The sequence below is a fragment of the Mugil cephalus genome, chromosome 15 (genome assembly GCF_022458985.1).
Source record: "Mugil cephalus isolate CIBA_MC_2020 chromosome 15, CIBA_Mcephalus_1.1, whole genome shotgun sequence".
Taxonomy (NCBI): domain Eukaryota; kingdom Metazoa; phylum Chordata; class Actinopteri; order Mugiliformes; family Mugilidae; genus Mugil; species Mugil cephalus.
In genome coordinates, this window is record NC_061784.1 from 13,054,536 (window position 1) to 13,069,946 (window position 15,411).

The 15,411-nt window shown below is 43.2% G+C and overlaps 1 protein-coding gene across 2 annotated transcripts; it reads left to right on the plus strand.

Moving 5' to 3' along the window:
* Window positions 1–236: 236 nt before the first annotated feature.
* uspl1 (ubiquitin specific peptidase like 1) lies at window positions 237–14,424 on the plus strand. Of its 2 annotated transcripts, XM_047606965.1 has the most exons (10): window positions 253–382; window positions 1,075–1,167; window positions 1,399–1,555; window positions 2,091–2,213; window positions 2,321–3,239; window positions 3,703–3,813; window positions 5,793–5,922; window positions 9,969–10,094; window positions 10,977–11,137; window positions 12,409–14,424. In XM_047606965.1, exons 3-10 carry the CDS (start codon window positions 1,430–1,432, stop codon window positions 14,025–14,027), a joined length of 3,315 nt encoding a protein of 1,104 aa, XP_047462921.1. In that variant the 5' UTR covers window positions 253–382; window positions 1,075–1,167; window positions 1,399–1,429; the 3' UTR covers window positions 14,028–14,424. The 2 variants fall into 2 exon arrangements, with proteins under 2 accessions (XP_047462922.1, XP_047462921.1); XM_047606966.1 differs by lacking the exon at window positions 1,075–1,167 and having other exon boundaries at window positions 237–382.
* Window positions 14,425–15,411: the final 987 nt, after the last annotated feature.

The window sequence follows — 15,411 nt, forward strand, 5'->3', positions numbered from 1 at the left end:
ATTAAGTAATATTAATCATTAATAAAAGATTAAATGCGGCCTGCTAGTTTAAACACGTCAGTCTACTCGCACCGGTTTGCACTGGTTTGATGGGCTGTGCCGCTCTAACCTGCACATGAACAATAACTTGAGCTCAGGCTGCTGCAGTTCATCTGAACAACCGAGAGGGGGCCAGCGGAACCTTTGTGTGTGTCCGGGGGGCGCGGGGGAAGACAAAGGCTGCTACACACCCGGCGGGCGGAAATCAAACGTTTCTCACACGAACTCTCTAAAGGATGCACATGCACCGACTCCACAGGCGGCGGGTTAGAAATACAACTTCACGTGGATGGATTTCACCCGTTACCGCCGCGATTTCAAATCTAATTTAACACTGTTTTCGGTATGTATCTTTTTATTTACGAACTCTGAAAATAAGTCTCGCTAGCCACTTAAATTATTGCCTGGCCTTGGGGTAACATGCTAACATGCTAGCGGCTAGGTGCATGCTCTGATAGTTCCGTCAATGTATGTTAATGGAGTTTATTTCAACTGTATGACAAGAGCAAAAAATCTGAATTAATATCTATGTATTAGGTGGATTATGATACATAGATATCTCGATGAATAGCTTTGCTGTTTAACTGAAGTACAGTTCTTACATGTGTTAACTTGGGGGATATCCATTCATCTTATATCATAGGTGTCAAACATAAGGCCCGCGGGCTTAAAGCGGACCGCGAGATGAATTTGCAAAGTGCAAAAATTACATTGAAGACATTAACTGAAAATTTTCTAAAAAAACAAAAAAAAAGTAACTGCAGTATTGCAGTATTTCGTAAGATATGTCCAGTTGTTCATTACATGTTTTGTGATAGTGCAGGTAATTAAATTTAAACGCTTTCATAATGCACTTCTTTGCACTAAAACAGGGAAACATTTGGAAGATTTTTTTTTAGATCAAATTGGGCTGTATGTGGCCCCTGAACTAAACTGAGTTTGATATGTTTGGCTCATGTTTTTCTGTGCAAATGACATGTAATAAGTTAATTATGGTTTTTGATGCATATCACCAACCTTTTTGTGTGCTCATAGTTAAATATATGGACTGGTGTTCTTCAGCCCAGGTGGCACAGTGTAGCTGACCTGGAGGTCCCACGTCTGAGCCTGCAAACAAATGCTTTAAAGGTGGTTTGGTCAAGAGGCACTAAAATCTACTGGCATTTTAAAACAGTATCTTTAATCCCATCAGTCACAAAACCAAAATGAAACAAACCAACGACAATGTTAAATTAGATCATAATGTAATGTCTTTAAATCGATGTTTAGAAAATATCCTGGACTGAGTAAAATGTCCCTGAAGAGTGTTTTTTCCATGTCCCCCTCATAACTTTGTGACGTGTATTTTTATTTCCGTAGCTCGTTTGGAGGTGAGCCAGGTTGCAGTGACATGGTAATATTTTTTGAATGCCACCAGACAACCGCGGACCCGAAGAGCAGCAGCTTTTTGCCGATGACTGGCGAAGACACTGGTTTGGGGGCTTTGGCCTCACCTCTGGCGGGGTATTTGGGAAAAGTCAGTAGAGCTCATGCTTTCCTCTCGCAGTTGTCACTTGCGCAAAGCTGAATTACATTTGAAAAATACTGTGATGATGCAGTACCAAACCAAACTGAACCAAACAAACAAAAAACAAATGGAAATCTTTGGTAGTAAAAGGCGAAAGTGTTTTTTTTTTTAAAAAAAAAAACAGTGTGCAACGATCTGATTTGCTCTTGAATGAGAAACGGTGTGCGTTCAGGTACTTGATGTTCACCCTGGTCCTGGTCACTAAAACTACTAATCACAGAAACTGGACACTAGACAGCTTCTATTAACAGTTCTCTTTTTGACTTTTATCCTCCATTTCTGCAAAATAAACCACATAAAACCCTTTTAATTTGTCAAGACGAGTGTACTGAAAAAAATTAAATAAAATGTGGATGATAGAAATGGAGGTTTGTTAAAGTAATTTATCCAATGCATGCATTAATGTCAAATGGGCAATATATTGGATTTACATTTGAATAGTTTCTGGACTCAACTAAAATGTTTTTCTATATATTTTTTTTAGGTTCAGGAAAGAGCTGGTTTGCTCGAGCATTGCCCTTGGTGTACGTCAAAAGGCTTCACTTATGCTCTGCGCTCTTACCGCATCAACCTTCAGGAGTCAATCACCCTCTGCACAAATCCACAGGTACGTCCCATCACTCCTACGACGCACAGGAGTCGGTGTTTCATATCTCTCTTTTTTGTTTTGTTTTTGCTACCTGTTGTGTTAACCTTTCTGTTTTCATCCTACAGTGCCTTTTCCCTCTGGTCACCCGGCCGTTGGAGGATGTTTTGGCTAGCTTGGATCCTGTGGTGCCCACTCCTGGGAGCAAAAGAAAAAATACCATTGCGCTGGAAAATGAAGAGTCGATAAAACCTTCGGTCAAGCGTCTGCGGCCGGACGAACTTGGAGACGTCGAGCCGCAGAGTGTAATTGACACGCCTGTTAACCCAACAGAGCACGGTGCTGAAAGCGCAGCCAGAAATGGTCACTTCACTGCATCCAGTAAAGATGGTGATGAGGTTAATGGGCACTACATGGACTGTGCAGTTGCAGAGACGACCAGATTGGAATCAATACAAGACGAGGACGCTGTTGTAGGGAAGGATTCAGACGGGGCCGAGGATGCAGACGGTTGCCCTCCTTTTACATGCTTTGCTACAGCGGAACATTCATCAGAAGTTTTGATGATTTCTAATGCGCTCTCTCCTCATTGTGGTGCTCTTGGTATATCAGAGAATGACTTGAGGCAGCAGAGGAATCCTCCCGAGCAGCCGAACGGCCGCGTCAACAGTCCGGCCTGCGATCAGTCCCTTCGTCCAAACGAGGATATTTTTACAGCTGATGCCAGCGGTCCACAAAACGAACCGACGGCGTGGGCAGAACCTGCAGACGTCACCGGATGCAAAGACAACGAGTCAGAAAGTGAGGATTCGTCCCCTACCTCAATAACGAAGTCGGACAATCTTGTACCTGTTCCCAAGCATCTTTTCTGGAGGAACAAGGACAACTTGTGTTGGCTGGACTCTCTCCTTGCAGCCTTGGTTAACTGTAAGAGCTTGAGAAAGCTTAAACCAAAAGACGAGCCTCGTCGATCGCCTGTGTGGCAGCTGGTGACACGATACGAAGACGTTTGTGCTGCCATCCAAGTTCACCAACAGACCGGCATGGGTGAGTTAAAATATACATGACACCAGTATAGGTTGACTTTTTTTTATTTTTTTTATTTAATCTGCAGTGATAACAGCCTAGTGACATTTAACTTCCTCGTTGCTTCACTGGGTTTTGTCTCAAACCACTAATGTCACTTTATTAAATTTATCAGTTTTATTAATGGGACCCCCATTAGCTGATATGTTGCATGTCAGCCATTCTTAACTTTAAATGGCGATCCCTGGTTTTCTTTGCTTTTTAATTTTTGGTGCCTCTAGTGGGCCCACAAAGTGATTATCCCCCCTCTAAATTTAAGCTGTCCAACCTCTGTGTTTTTAATGGAGGTTAATGGAAGCTTAAAAAACAATTAGCAGCTGTTGGTGGATACATTCAAACCTGGATGCATAAACTGAAACACTGCTTCTTGTATTTGTTTTTTTTTTTTTTTTTTACTTATCTGAAGTTGTTTTTTTTTCTCTAGATGGCGTTGTGAGGGTGCCAGAACACGTGCTCCAAAAGGCCAACGCAGACCTGCAGAGTCTCAGGATGTCGGTCTTCACACTTCTGCAGCCCAAACTGCACGGTAAACAAGGTGAGTTCCCACCTGTCAGCCTTTTGTTAACCTGCTGCAACCCTGCATGTGTCTCATAGTGCTCCGTCAAATCGCTAGTTGTGAGAGACCAAGTCTTAAACCAAGAAATGTTCCAAAGAAACTAATCATTACAATCTATTATTCAGTGAATTTAACAGCTTTATAATCTACTCAAGATATTTTACCAACCTGACCAAGAGGAATAAGGTGACATCTTTATTTGCATTCAGTTCCTTTTCTTTCAACGCTCTCTGTTGAGGAAAACCACTGTAACCTCTAGTGGAAAATAAAACCCATCTCTACCATGCTAAAACACTTCTTTAGTAGCCGTGAACAACTCTGCAGAGGGCAGAGACGTTTCCCTGCCTCTGATTATCTGATAGCGTGAACTTGTTTGACAAGCCCTTGAACGTTTTACACGTTAGTTTATCTGTAAGAGTTAAAACACGACTCGCGCGGCCTTCCCGCCTCCGAACGCTTGCGTATAAATTACAAAGGCGCAGCAGACGGAACACATCAGGTACATTTAAGAAAATAAACAAACAGTCGTCTCTCGGCTCTCGGGAGTGAATCTGAACCTGCAGGAGTCGCAGCTCAGTGAGAACGTTCGCAGTTCGCGGTGCAGCTCTGCCAAAAAGCCCTGCGATGATTTTCTGTCGGTTTGGAGCATTGTTGTGTTTGATCTTCACACGTATCTGCAGAGACGCAGTAAAACCAGAAACACTGCTGATCCTAAATGTAGCATTTCAGCCAAGGCTATAATTATAATGTAGCCCAAGGCATGAAGGATCATGTTATTCTGCAGACATAAAAAAAAAAATAAATAAAGCAAGTTGAAACTAAACAAGCAGGTTTAGTCAGTATAACACAAGATTACACTGTAACCCTTATGTAGGCATACGGGTTTCATCTAATATTTGTTCACTGGTCACTACCAGTTCAGTTAAAATTTCAAGGACATGTTTTTCTTTTCTTTTTTTTTTTTAAGTGGAAATAACACTTTTTTTTTCTTTTTTTTTTACAAATCCATGTTTTGGGCTCCGTACTTGACGTGTGAACGCACACAGTTGAATGAATGGCGCGAATAAATACGTTGCTACTGATAAGATACCGCAGAGGAACGATATGCAAACAATGACAAGTTATTGTGAACACAGGGAGATGTCTGAATGCCTTCCAAACTTTACTACACAATCCCCCTTTTACTCTCAGATATTAATTTTCATATAACTAAGTGCAAATTACAGTTATATGTCTTGCCTTGCTTATACACACACGTGTGGGCCTCCATGTTCAAACAATCTTCAAATGTAATTATCTCAAACTCCTTTTCCCTTTTTTTTTTTTTTTCTACCGTGGCGTTAACTACCCTTTATCTTCGCTCCGTCATTCTCACAACCACTTAATAGCACTGAGTCATGATTTCTAAACTGAGAGCTAACCGCTCATTGCAGCCGGTATCGCCCGGTGGTATCAGAAAAGTAGCAGGCTCAGACTTGCAAACCTTGGATTTTTCTCGACTAAAATGCAGCCAAATGTTTATTTAATGGGGGAAAACTGGTAAAACGTGCTGTAAACACAAAAAGATGGATCAGGATAAAGAGGTGATGGAGCAAAGCAGTTTAGATAGAAGAAGAGGACGGTGATTACTATCTAAAATGTGAGACTGCTGTTTGGTACCGTTTTGGTGAGTTTTCCTCTCAACCAATCGTCGCTCGATCTGTGCGTAGCTTCTTCAGCCAATGGGCAAAGCGCTGTTAGGTTGTTGTCAGACGGCACTGAAGCACGTCCCTTTAGATTCATTGGTTTGAATTCCCATAATCCATCACACAAAAGGACACCAAGGAGCAATGAATATTCCTTCAATCCACATGATCTCCACACATCAGGTCTTTCTTAAATTATCTGGACATGTAGAGTCTAGCCCTAGCCAGCTCTGGAATCCGCTTAAACTTAGAAATGTTTTTTTTTTTTTGCAGGTCGGAAGGAAACTCCTGTGTTCGCCATGCCGCTGCTGCTCACCATGGACTCCTGGGTGGAGGATCTCTTCCAGTCAACCTTCCGCTGGCAGTTCAGGTGCAGCGAATGCAAAGTTGATTTGGAAGAAAGGCAAGTACACTTAAAAATGATTCTAATATGCATTTTGTCTTTGGCTATTTTTTTTTTTTTTTTTTTTGTGGGGTACTTTAACATCTAGTTTCTTGTTCCAAAACTGGGAGCCTCCCGTCCCAGATTTGGTTTGTTTGGGTCGTGAACAAAGATTCGCTCTTCGTTCTGTAATAAATCGCCAAGAGACTGGTTGGAGACGGCCCTCTTGGAATCCCTCCCCTCAGCAATTTGTCTACAGCGTGAACACACTTTACCCAAAAGGGACTGATACGAGCATTACACCGATCAGCCACAACATTAAAACCACTGACAGGAGAAGTGAATACCACTGACCATCTTCTGACAATTCAATGTTCTGCTTGGAAACGTTGGGACCTGGTAGTCATGTGGATGTCACTTAGACATGTACCACCCTCCTAGACCAGACCAGCCCCCCCCCACACCCCATAGTAATGACACTCCTTGATGGCAGCAGCCTGACACAGACTCGCACACAAAGACAGTTTGGGAACAACTCAAAAAACACGAAGAACAGCACAAGCTGTTGATCTGGCTTCCAAATTCACTAGAACCCAAACTGATCAAGTATCTGTGGGGTGATCCACAGAGGCCTCTCCCCTCAGCCCAAACCAAACCACTAAACCAAAATGCCCCCACTATCAACATCCTGTTTCCAGACACCCATAGAAAACCCATGTCCATTCTCTGACTGGTTTGGAGGCACGAGGGAGACCTACACAATATTGGTCATAATGTTATGCCTGATCGGTGTAGACACTCAGACTAGGCGTGTTCATATACAGAACGCCTATAGATGCCAGAGCTCAGACTCACCCCTGATGGCTCCGTTTTAAATACTTAATTTTCTCCTGATTGTTTTTTTTTTTTTCTCGTCCAGTTTTCCTGCAAAGTTATGACTCATCACAAACGTGTTTGCTGTTTGGAAGGCGCGGCAGAACTTTGTCTTGATTGAACTCACACCAAATCGAGATGGAGCACAACGTTGTGACGTGTTGCCTCCTATTACTCCCTGAATGGGGAATGAAATGTAGGCGTGAAAGTGCTTTTTCTGAGATAATCCTTCAGAAAAACTTGCCTTAGAGCTTTGACTTAGTCAACCAAATTAACAGCACAAAAATGTCTTAAAGGTCACCGTCATCATCACACTGGGAACAAATGCACTGCAAACCATAGCAACTGAATGAAGCCACACTTTTGTCTTAAGGGGACAAAAAGATATAATTATATAAATGCGTAATTGAAGAAAAGTTGGTGCAAATCCTCTCATAATTTAACTTTTTCTTAAATTTTTTGGTTAATTTACAATTTAAGTTCATGCCATGGACTCTTGTAATGGTTTAAAATGCTTAGTTCATTAAGTTGTGGTTATTAGTGCCACAAAGACAAACGTGTCCACTAAAGTGATTCAGCACAGGAAGGGGTATCTAGTTTCTGGCTAGCTGCAGAAATATTCTCTTCGCTGTGAGAGTGCGCGGTCACGTTTTTTGTTATATTATATCAGATTAATCCACCACAAGTTAATTATTATCCTTTAATAACTTCAGATCTCATTTAGCGGAGCTGTGGACGCTGATATTTTGGCAGAGATTAGTGTGAAACTCCAACGCCGTTTGTTATCCTCAACCAATCTAATAGAATTATTGTAATTAATAATTGACTAATGAATAATTGACTATTATGACTGTCCTCCGCTGTGGGATACATTAAAGGACTTTCTTATCTTAAGTCTATAAATGTCACAAAAATGAATAAAGTCCTCAGAGGTGTCAAGCTAATTTTAGCTTAGGGGCCACATACAGCTCAGTTTGATAATTAATTTACATTATAATACAAAAAATGCCTAATTTCCCCTTTGTTTTAGAGCAAATAAGTACAACATAAAAATGATGACATTTAACGAACTATCATTTGACAAAACATTTTATGAACAACCTGAAATTGTGAAAAAGGTGTGGTTTCCGAGTTTCGTTCGGGGTGTTGTGTTTTTTCTGCCCCTCTGACTAAAACAGTGAACAAATTAGGAGTTTCTGTTGCAGGCCACCCACTTTGCTTTCTTACTTTTCTTGGGAGGTAGCACACCTCAAAACGATTCTGAGAAGTCGTTCTTTGCATGGGAGGTGAACGGATGACAGTTGTACTCAAATATTAAATGTGGTGTGTGTGTGTGTGTGTGTAGCAGCAGTTGGAGAGCTTCGTTTCACAGCTGTGCTGCCCATGAGCGCTCAGCCTCCCATGCATTAACAAAACCACTGTAGCCTCATAGTCCCCTGCTCGCTAGCAGGAAATACATTAACACAAAGGTACTTCTGGAAAAACACATGACATTTATTTATGAACCGGTTCCCAACTTTGAATTTAACATCAAAACAAAAAAATAATAATTTGAATATGTTTAGACGTCTGTGTACAGTACCAAAACTACCAAACTGTTAGTCTGAACAGTTCCTGGCGTGCAGGATGCTGGTGGATACAGTCTGGTAAAACCCTCCTTCAGCAGTGTCACGTCACTCAGTGTGGTATCGGATCTGTATCGGCCAATACTAAACCTCAGATATCGGTATCGGCATCGGTGGTGAAAAAGGCGCATCGCTGCATCCCTGCTATTATCCCTATGGTTGTTGTTTGAAATGCCGGTCCGTGCATGAATGACTCTTGTTTATTATATCACCTAATAGGCCAGCCGGAAATCAGGCCGTGTTAACGTGGTATTAACCCGCGGAAAAGACACGTATCACCACATAGTGAGGAAGAGGAGAACAGTTATTTGATTTTCTTGCGCTGCATATAAACTGGGACAAGGACTGTAGTCAGAAAGTCAAATTTTGAGCACAGCTCGATTAAGCTCTGCATGTAAACGCACTGACTGTGGTGAACAAACACGTCCTCAGGCTGGGGTGCAGCTTGGTGCAACAAGTGTGTCCCAAACACAAGTCTCTCATACTGCTAGCACGAGGAGCTAACTAGCTAACGCAGTGTGATCACGGTTTAGCTTCAACTGAGGCCACGGTCACACGTGCCAAAACAATCTTTTGTTCTTCAGTTGTCCTTGCCGTCGCTTCAAAAATTTCTGCGTAAAGATTGATCCATTGCAAAATCGCTAGTTTTAATAAGTCTGTATTACATATCCCAGGCCTATGTGTGGCGCTGTTTCTGCTACAGAACTAAAAAAAACAAGAAGAAGCAGTGGAGCATGTTCCTCACCTTATACAAACCACACAAGCTCAGGTTTTGTTTGTTTTTTCACCATGGGACCTGGATTCAAAAATGTGCACTTGCATTTGCTGGAAAATCTGGATCTGTCATGACAGTCGGCAGAAATGTGCAAGATTTATGTAGTTTTACCCAAAAATCGGATTTGTGTAAACGTGTCCTTGTTGAATTCCTGATGGAAAGAGATTCCACAGAGCGTCTCTCCAGCAAACAAATACACTAAACTGTGCTTACAGACACACGACTGAATCACAGGAACTTAAACACTGCACTGAATGAAGTTTTAGCAGTGATTTTCTTTCTCTCCTCTCGGCCACAAACACCTGCAAACCCAATAGGTCAACTTGAACATAACTAATTATTGGCTAATCAAACACAAGACAACAATTCAATTCAGTTGTATTTATTTATAGGACGTCACAATACAAATTGTCTCAGTAGACTTTACAAAATCTGGCCTGAAACCTCCAGAGCACGCCTGAAGGCGACGGTGGCAAGGAAATGGTGCGTTCAGGCGCCATAATGAACATCAGGTACTTCATGTACCATCACAAATACCAGTAGTTTTATGTGTAATTTTCACACTTTGCAAATTTATGCTCCGGTTTTATGTTTGACACCCCTGTTTTAGTAGAGCCCCATCCCAAACCAAGGTTAAACAGAGACCGTTCTTAATGTGGTGCACAAGTCAACATCGTCATTACGAGCTCTACATTTATGAAATAACTGAAAATAGCAGTGCAACTTATTTCTGAGATGCTGTGTCTTTTGTTTTAGCCTGACTCTTACATCTATTCTATGTTGTTCTTTTTCAGGGTTGTGAAAACTCTCCCCACCTTCACAAACGTCGTTCGTGATTGGCGTCCACTTCATGCCGTTCACTTGGCCCCTTGCAATGTGTGCCGCAAGAGGAACCAGATGAGGACTATGACGCTGGAAAGGTAGGAACATGACTGGGAAAATGATTGAGTTTGTATTTTGTGTGATTCGCTTCAAATAAGTGAATATACTGTAACTCGGGGGTCTTCAATGTTTTAAGTAGAGACCCCTCCCCATGTGTTCTATATTAAACTATAATAATTATTATTATCATTTTGCATTCAATATTAAACTATCCCTTCACTAAAATATGTTGGATTCATATTAATGTGTAAATTTGTGGGGGGGAAAATATATAAAAAAATGTCTAATCAACCAAAGATTTTGTGACCCCTCTACAGTACCTCCACAGACCCCCTTGGGGGTTGTGGACCCCCTTTTAAAAAACCTATGCAGTAATTGTTTGCACAGCTAGTAGTAGCAGTAGCAGTCAACATATAGTCCCCAGAATATCCACAGTTGTCTGGTGGAAAAATACAAATTAAATTACAAAGCGTTTATATTGTTATATTGTTGATGTGTTGCCTCACTCTGAGATGATTACAGATTACAGAAGATGCTTCAATATAAGATCGTTCCCAGTTAGGCTCCAGGGTGAAGGGGCCACTGAGCTAAAAAAAAATAATCCTAAAGAGATTCAAAAACTGAGCCACTCGAATGAAAGAGGGAGACGGGTAACGCTCCTAAGCCACAATCTGAACAGATGCTCAGTGACTGAGCTGTAGAAGCAACTTGTATGAGGGGTGGAAAACTAAAACGAGTCCAGTTACGTTTGTAATAGAAACACCATGACCTGGATGAGGGAGAATCTTAACTCATTTAAATGTCAATGGACCATTGTAATAATGCTGTAGTTTTTATCATTTAAATACGTCCCACACAGACCTTCCCTTGATTACTTCATTTAACCAGACTTTTTTTTTGTCTTTCTTTTGTCGGCGCAGCGTCCCTCCAGTCTTCACGCTGCACTTTGTGAAGGGACTTCCTAACAACGATGTCAGTCTCTACTCATTCGACTTCAAGGGGAAACGCTACTCGGTCTCCACTGTCATACAGTACAACCAGCAACGGAAGCACTTTGTCACCTGGGTTTCTAATGGTGACGGTAAGTATCTTCAGGTTCTCTTATAGTATTTATTCACACACAAACCTGCAGGTGAATTAATCACTGTATGTTTTACTTGTGACAGACAGAGCTTTGTTGCAATGAACAAACTGAGGTCAGATGTCCTCAGAACTGTTTTTTTTTGTTTGTTTCTTTACTCCTTGTGAAACCACTTTTGCTCAGAGTCGCATCACTGAAGACTAATACTCGATTCCTGTGCGCTGTAATTTGCCAACAGCACATTCTGCTGGACGCTTCCTGTAGTGTTGAACTAAGGAACGATTCCTGCCGGTTGATAAGAAAGAAATTTATTTAGTTGCATAAGATTTCACCCTTCATCTCCATCGTGATTCTTTGTGTCCTTCTTTGCTCTCCGCTGTCTTGGCCGATGTTATTGTCTGGTGATAATTCTTATTAAATGGATGGTCTTTAAGGTTCAGACCTGGTATTATCTCAGGTCCTGAGTGATCCGGGTGTAATTATGCAGCTTTAAGTAGGTGTGTTCACACGCTGAGCTGTAAGGGCTCAGTCTCGGAAAGGCAGAAAGGACACACGTTCATTTATTATTTACTTATCACCCCTCCGCCCTCTCGTCATAAAAGAAACCACACATGAGTAATGTAGTTGCTGCACCAGTGAAGGAGAAATGTCTTGTAACAAAGGTAAATATTGAGCAATTATTGTAATTACCATTACCGAATCAGTTCATTTGCACGCATGCTCACACATTAAGGAGTTTGCCATGGTGTTCTGGTGCAATAGACGCGAGAAGAAGTGAGAAACAAAGAATAAAAAGTTGGGTAAAGTGAAATAAAGAAAGAAACATTTAAAATAGAAATTATACTCCACACATCGTGTACTAACAAAGAAAATGTTTTAATGTAATGCACAGGCAGCTCCAAGGACAAACTATACTAAAAGGCTCTCATTGCTAATGAACAGACATCCATTATGCAGTTTTATTCTTTTTTATAAAAGCAATTTGTTGCCTTTTTATTTACTTTTGTTTAGTCTCTTAACGAATCAGTCAAAACACTGCTTACGTCAGAGCAGGACCGCGGAGTGGACGGCCCATCACTGTGGTCCAGACCACGTCTACATGTGGTCATCGGATCAGAAAGGTGTCCTCTGTGTTTTCACAGCTGTCCCTTTGCGATCAGATCAGATGTTAATAGCAACATGCTGAATAGGTCAAGAGCCTTGGTCTGTGTCACCAGTGGATGAGCTGTTACCCATGTGTAACCACGTGCCACTGTGTCTGTCACCTACAGGTTTGTGGCTGGAGTTCGACGACCTAAAACACCCCGACTGTAAGACCCACCCCAAGCTTCAGGTCCCCGCTCAGGAGATGCATGTTGTCTTCTGGGAGGCGGACGAGGACAAAGAGCCTCGCGTCTGTTCTCCCTCCAGCACGTTAGTGGACTCTTCCCCGTCCGCTCGCTCTCCAGATCAGTCTCTCGTCCTTCCTCACGACGACACCGACATCGTCTGCGCGCTGTCTGAAGACGGCGTCATGGACGCGACGGCCGCGGCCGACACGTCGATAGGCGGAGCCACGCTGCTCGACACCTTTGAGGGCCTCACCCACGACGACATCGTTACGCTCACTCTGGTGGAGGTGAAAGCTAACGCAAAAACTTCAACTGACGCCCACCGCGCTCAGGTTCCCAGCATGCGTGAAGACTCCGCACCGGACAGCTCCTCCGCCGCTTTAGGAACCGAAATGTGTCAAGGCCCCGAGGTCGAGGTTCCCACCGACTCCACCTATTCTTCTCCTGGAGCCAAACGAGGACGAGGGAGAAGAGCTGGTGGCGGCAAAACCGCAGCCAGACCAAGAGGTAAAAAGGGCGGCTCTGTTAAAGCGGCGCCGCGCACCTCGACGGATTTAAACCCGGATCTGTCCACGTCCGAGAGTCCTGCCGCTCAGCGTGACAAACCAGCTGTTGAAGTTGTGCAGCAAACATCCCCCGTGTCTTCTACCGAGACGTCGTCGTCTCTGTCCATGAACCAGAAAGCGCCGGCAACGGTAGATCAGAACGCTCGCTGGTCTTTCCTGCTCAGCAAACTCCCCATGAGTCAGCTTCACAGATCCGTCGCTAAACTCGCCCCCCCTTCAACCCCCACCACGGTCCCGCAGGTGAAGCCCACACCTCCAATCCACTCCACCCCCAACCCTGTGAAAAGACAGCAGATCCCAGCCTTAGTCCACCCTAAACCACAGCTCAGGACAGAGGGGAGCGAGGGTCTCCCACTGAAAGCGGCGGAAAAGTACGGGGCGTTCGGTTCAAAGACCTCAAACGGCATAAGTTCGCCGCCCCCATCCCCGGCGCTGCTCAGTGGTAAACCAAAAGAGTTCGAACCCATCACGGTCTTATCAAACGCCACAGTGATGTCGGGAACGTCGCCTCCCACTGAGGTCTCCTCTTCAAAGAAGCGTTCCTCCAAGATCCCTGCCGGCCTCAGCACCACCGAAGCCCTCAGGTACAAGCTGCTGAAGAAGCTCAAAGCCAAGAAGAAGAAGCTCGCCAAGCTGAACGAGATGCTGGGTACCAGCCTCCTACCGGACAGCACTCACCTGGACTCTCCCAGCACCGTGACCTCCAGCACATACGACAGCTCCACCTGCGACGACTTCCTCTCCGACCTGCTCTCCCCGGCGACCACGGCCAGCAACCTTTCACCGGACAGCACGGGCTTCCTGGAGATGATCGCCAGCGGGCAAGATGGAGGCGACGTCCGGGTGGACTGTGGGGGCGGGGCAGCGCCGCAGACGAGCAGTGGGGTGATCATATGTGAAAACTTCCTGGACGAGTTCATCTCGCAGGCTGCGGCTCAGAGGCCGAGCGACATGGAGGCGGAGGCGCTCAGTGCACTGGAACTGTTCATTTAGTCACTACACACACAGATACTTGATCGGTTTTTAGTTTACATGTTAGAAGCAGTGAAACCCGTTGGTGAGTTTGTTTGGCCGCTCAGAAGGATTAGTCAAGTTTGCATGTGCGTCAGCAACCATGGATGAAATTTGTGGACTGTTTTATTTCTTTACTACAGCACTTTGAAGTGCATATATAAATATATATATGTACTGTATGTAATCTGGGTTTGTCTGAAGCCACCGTGTTCACAGTTGTGGCTGTTTGCTCTGTTTTGATGTTGTGACAAATTACTTGAAACTACTGAAGAAGTCTAACTTTTTTTTTTTTTTGTGTAAGATAACTCTGTTATTGTACAAAATATCAGGATTTATACTTTGTTTTTGATATTAAAAATCATTGTTTGCACTACTACATTTATGTCATTGGAGTTTTTTTTAATATTCTATTTATTAGTACTAAAGTCAGATCACTGATCATCCATATTTTAGCTTTGCAACATAAACCAGTTGTTATAAATATGATATAATTATGATTTTTGATGCTTTACCTAAGGTTTATATACTAGATGCTTTATTTATCTTGAGGGAAATTTAGTGTCCAACAGCCTGTCACTGAACGAGCTTCTCTGCCTGACTATGGTGTCATGAAGAGGGTGGTGGACATGATGGACCAGAGTTTGTCCAAGGTCCTTCTATCTGCCACCAATGTCAGGGACTCCAGCTTTAACACTAGTCCACTGAACCACCTCTACACAGTTTCCATTGATGGTTACCAGCTGCCGGTGGGGTCTGGACCTCCAGAAATCCACTACCGTCTGAACCCCATCTTCAGGTTTAGCTGTATTGATCTTTAGGTGGTTCTTTCTTCACCATGAGAGGAAGTTTCCAGATTCCACCAGATTCTTGGACTCCTGCTCTTGTCCGTCCCTGACACACCCCACAATTACAGTGAGGTCTGAGAACTTCTGCGTATAACATGCCTGTGTTGTACCTGGTGAATGGGACAGGGCTGCAGGCAATAGTCCTGCACGTAGTACTGAGGTCTCCCAGTGAGATCTCTATTAGCTTGTCTCTCAGTAACAGGCTGCATGGTGTTGAATGCGCTGGTAAAAAACACACACACACAAAAAAGGTCCTAACCTTGTCCAGGTGCGAGAGAGTCTGATAGAGTAGGTAGAGGATGCTTCATTTTCAGAGAATTATTGTTCATATGTGGCAACCCTGCATGCCAACGATTCAAATCTTTCATATTTTTAAATGAAAGTAACACACAAAGCAGCAACCCCTAACAGTAATCTGTAGAGCCTTCATAAATAATCTGTTAATCTGCCATGTAGTGGCAGCTGTGCAACAATCTGTAAACAATATTAAATTATATTAATTACACGTATCAATGTAG

Coding starts and splice junctions, on each gene's coding strand:
- uspl1 (XM_047606966.1), top strand. CDS start 1,430: ATGGTAATATTTTTTGAATGCCACCAGACAACCGCGGACCCGAAGAGC. Junction 3,240..3,702: donor TCACCAACAGACCGGCATGG/GTGAGTTAAAAT, acceptor TTTTTTCTCTAG/ATGGCGTTGTGAGGGTGCCA. Junction 3,814..5,792: donor CAAACTGCACGGTAAACAAG/GTGAGTTCCCAC, acceptor TTTTTTTTGCAG/GTCGGAAGGAAACTCCTGTG.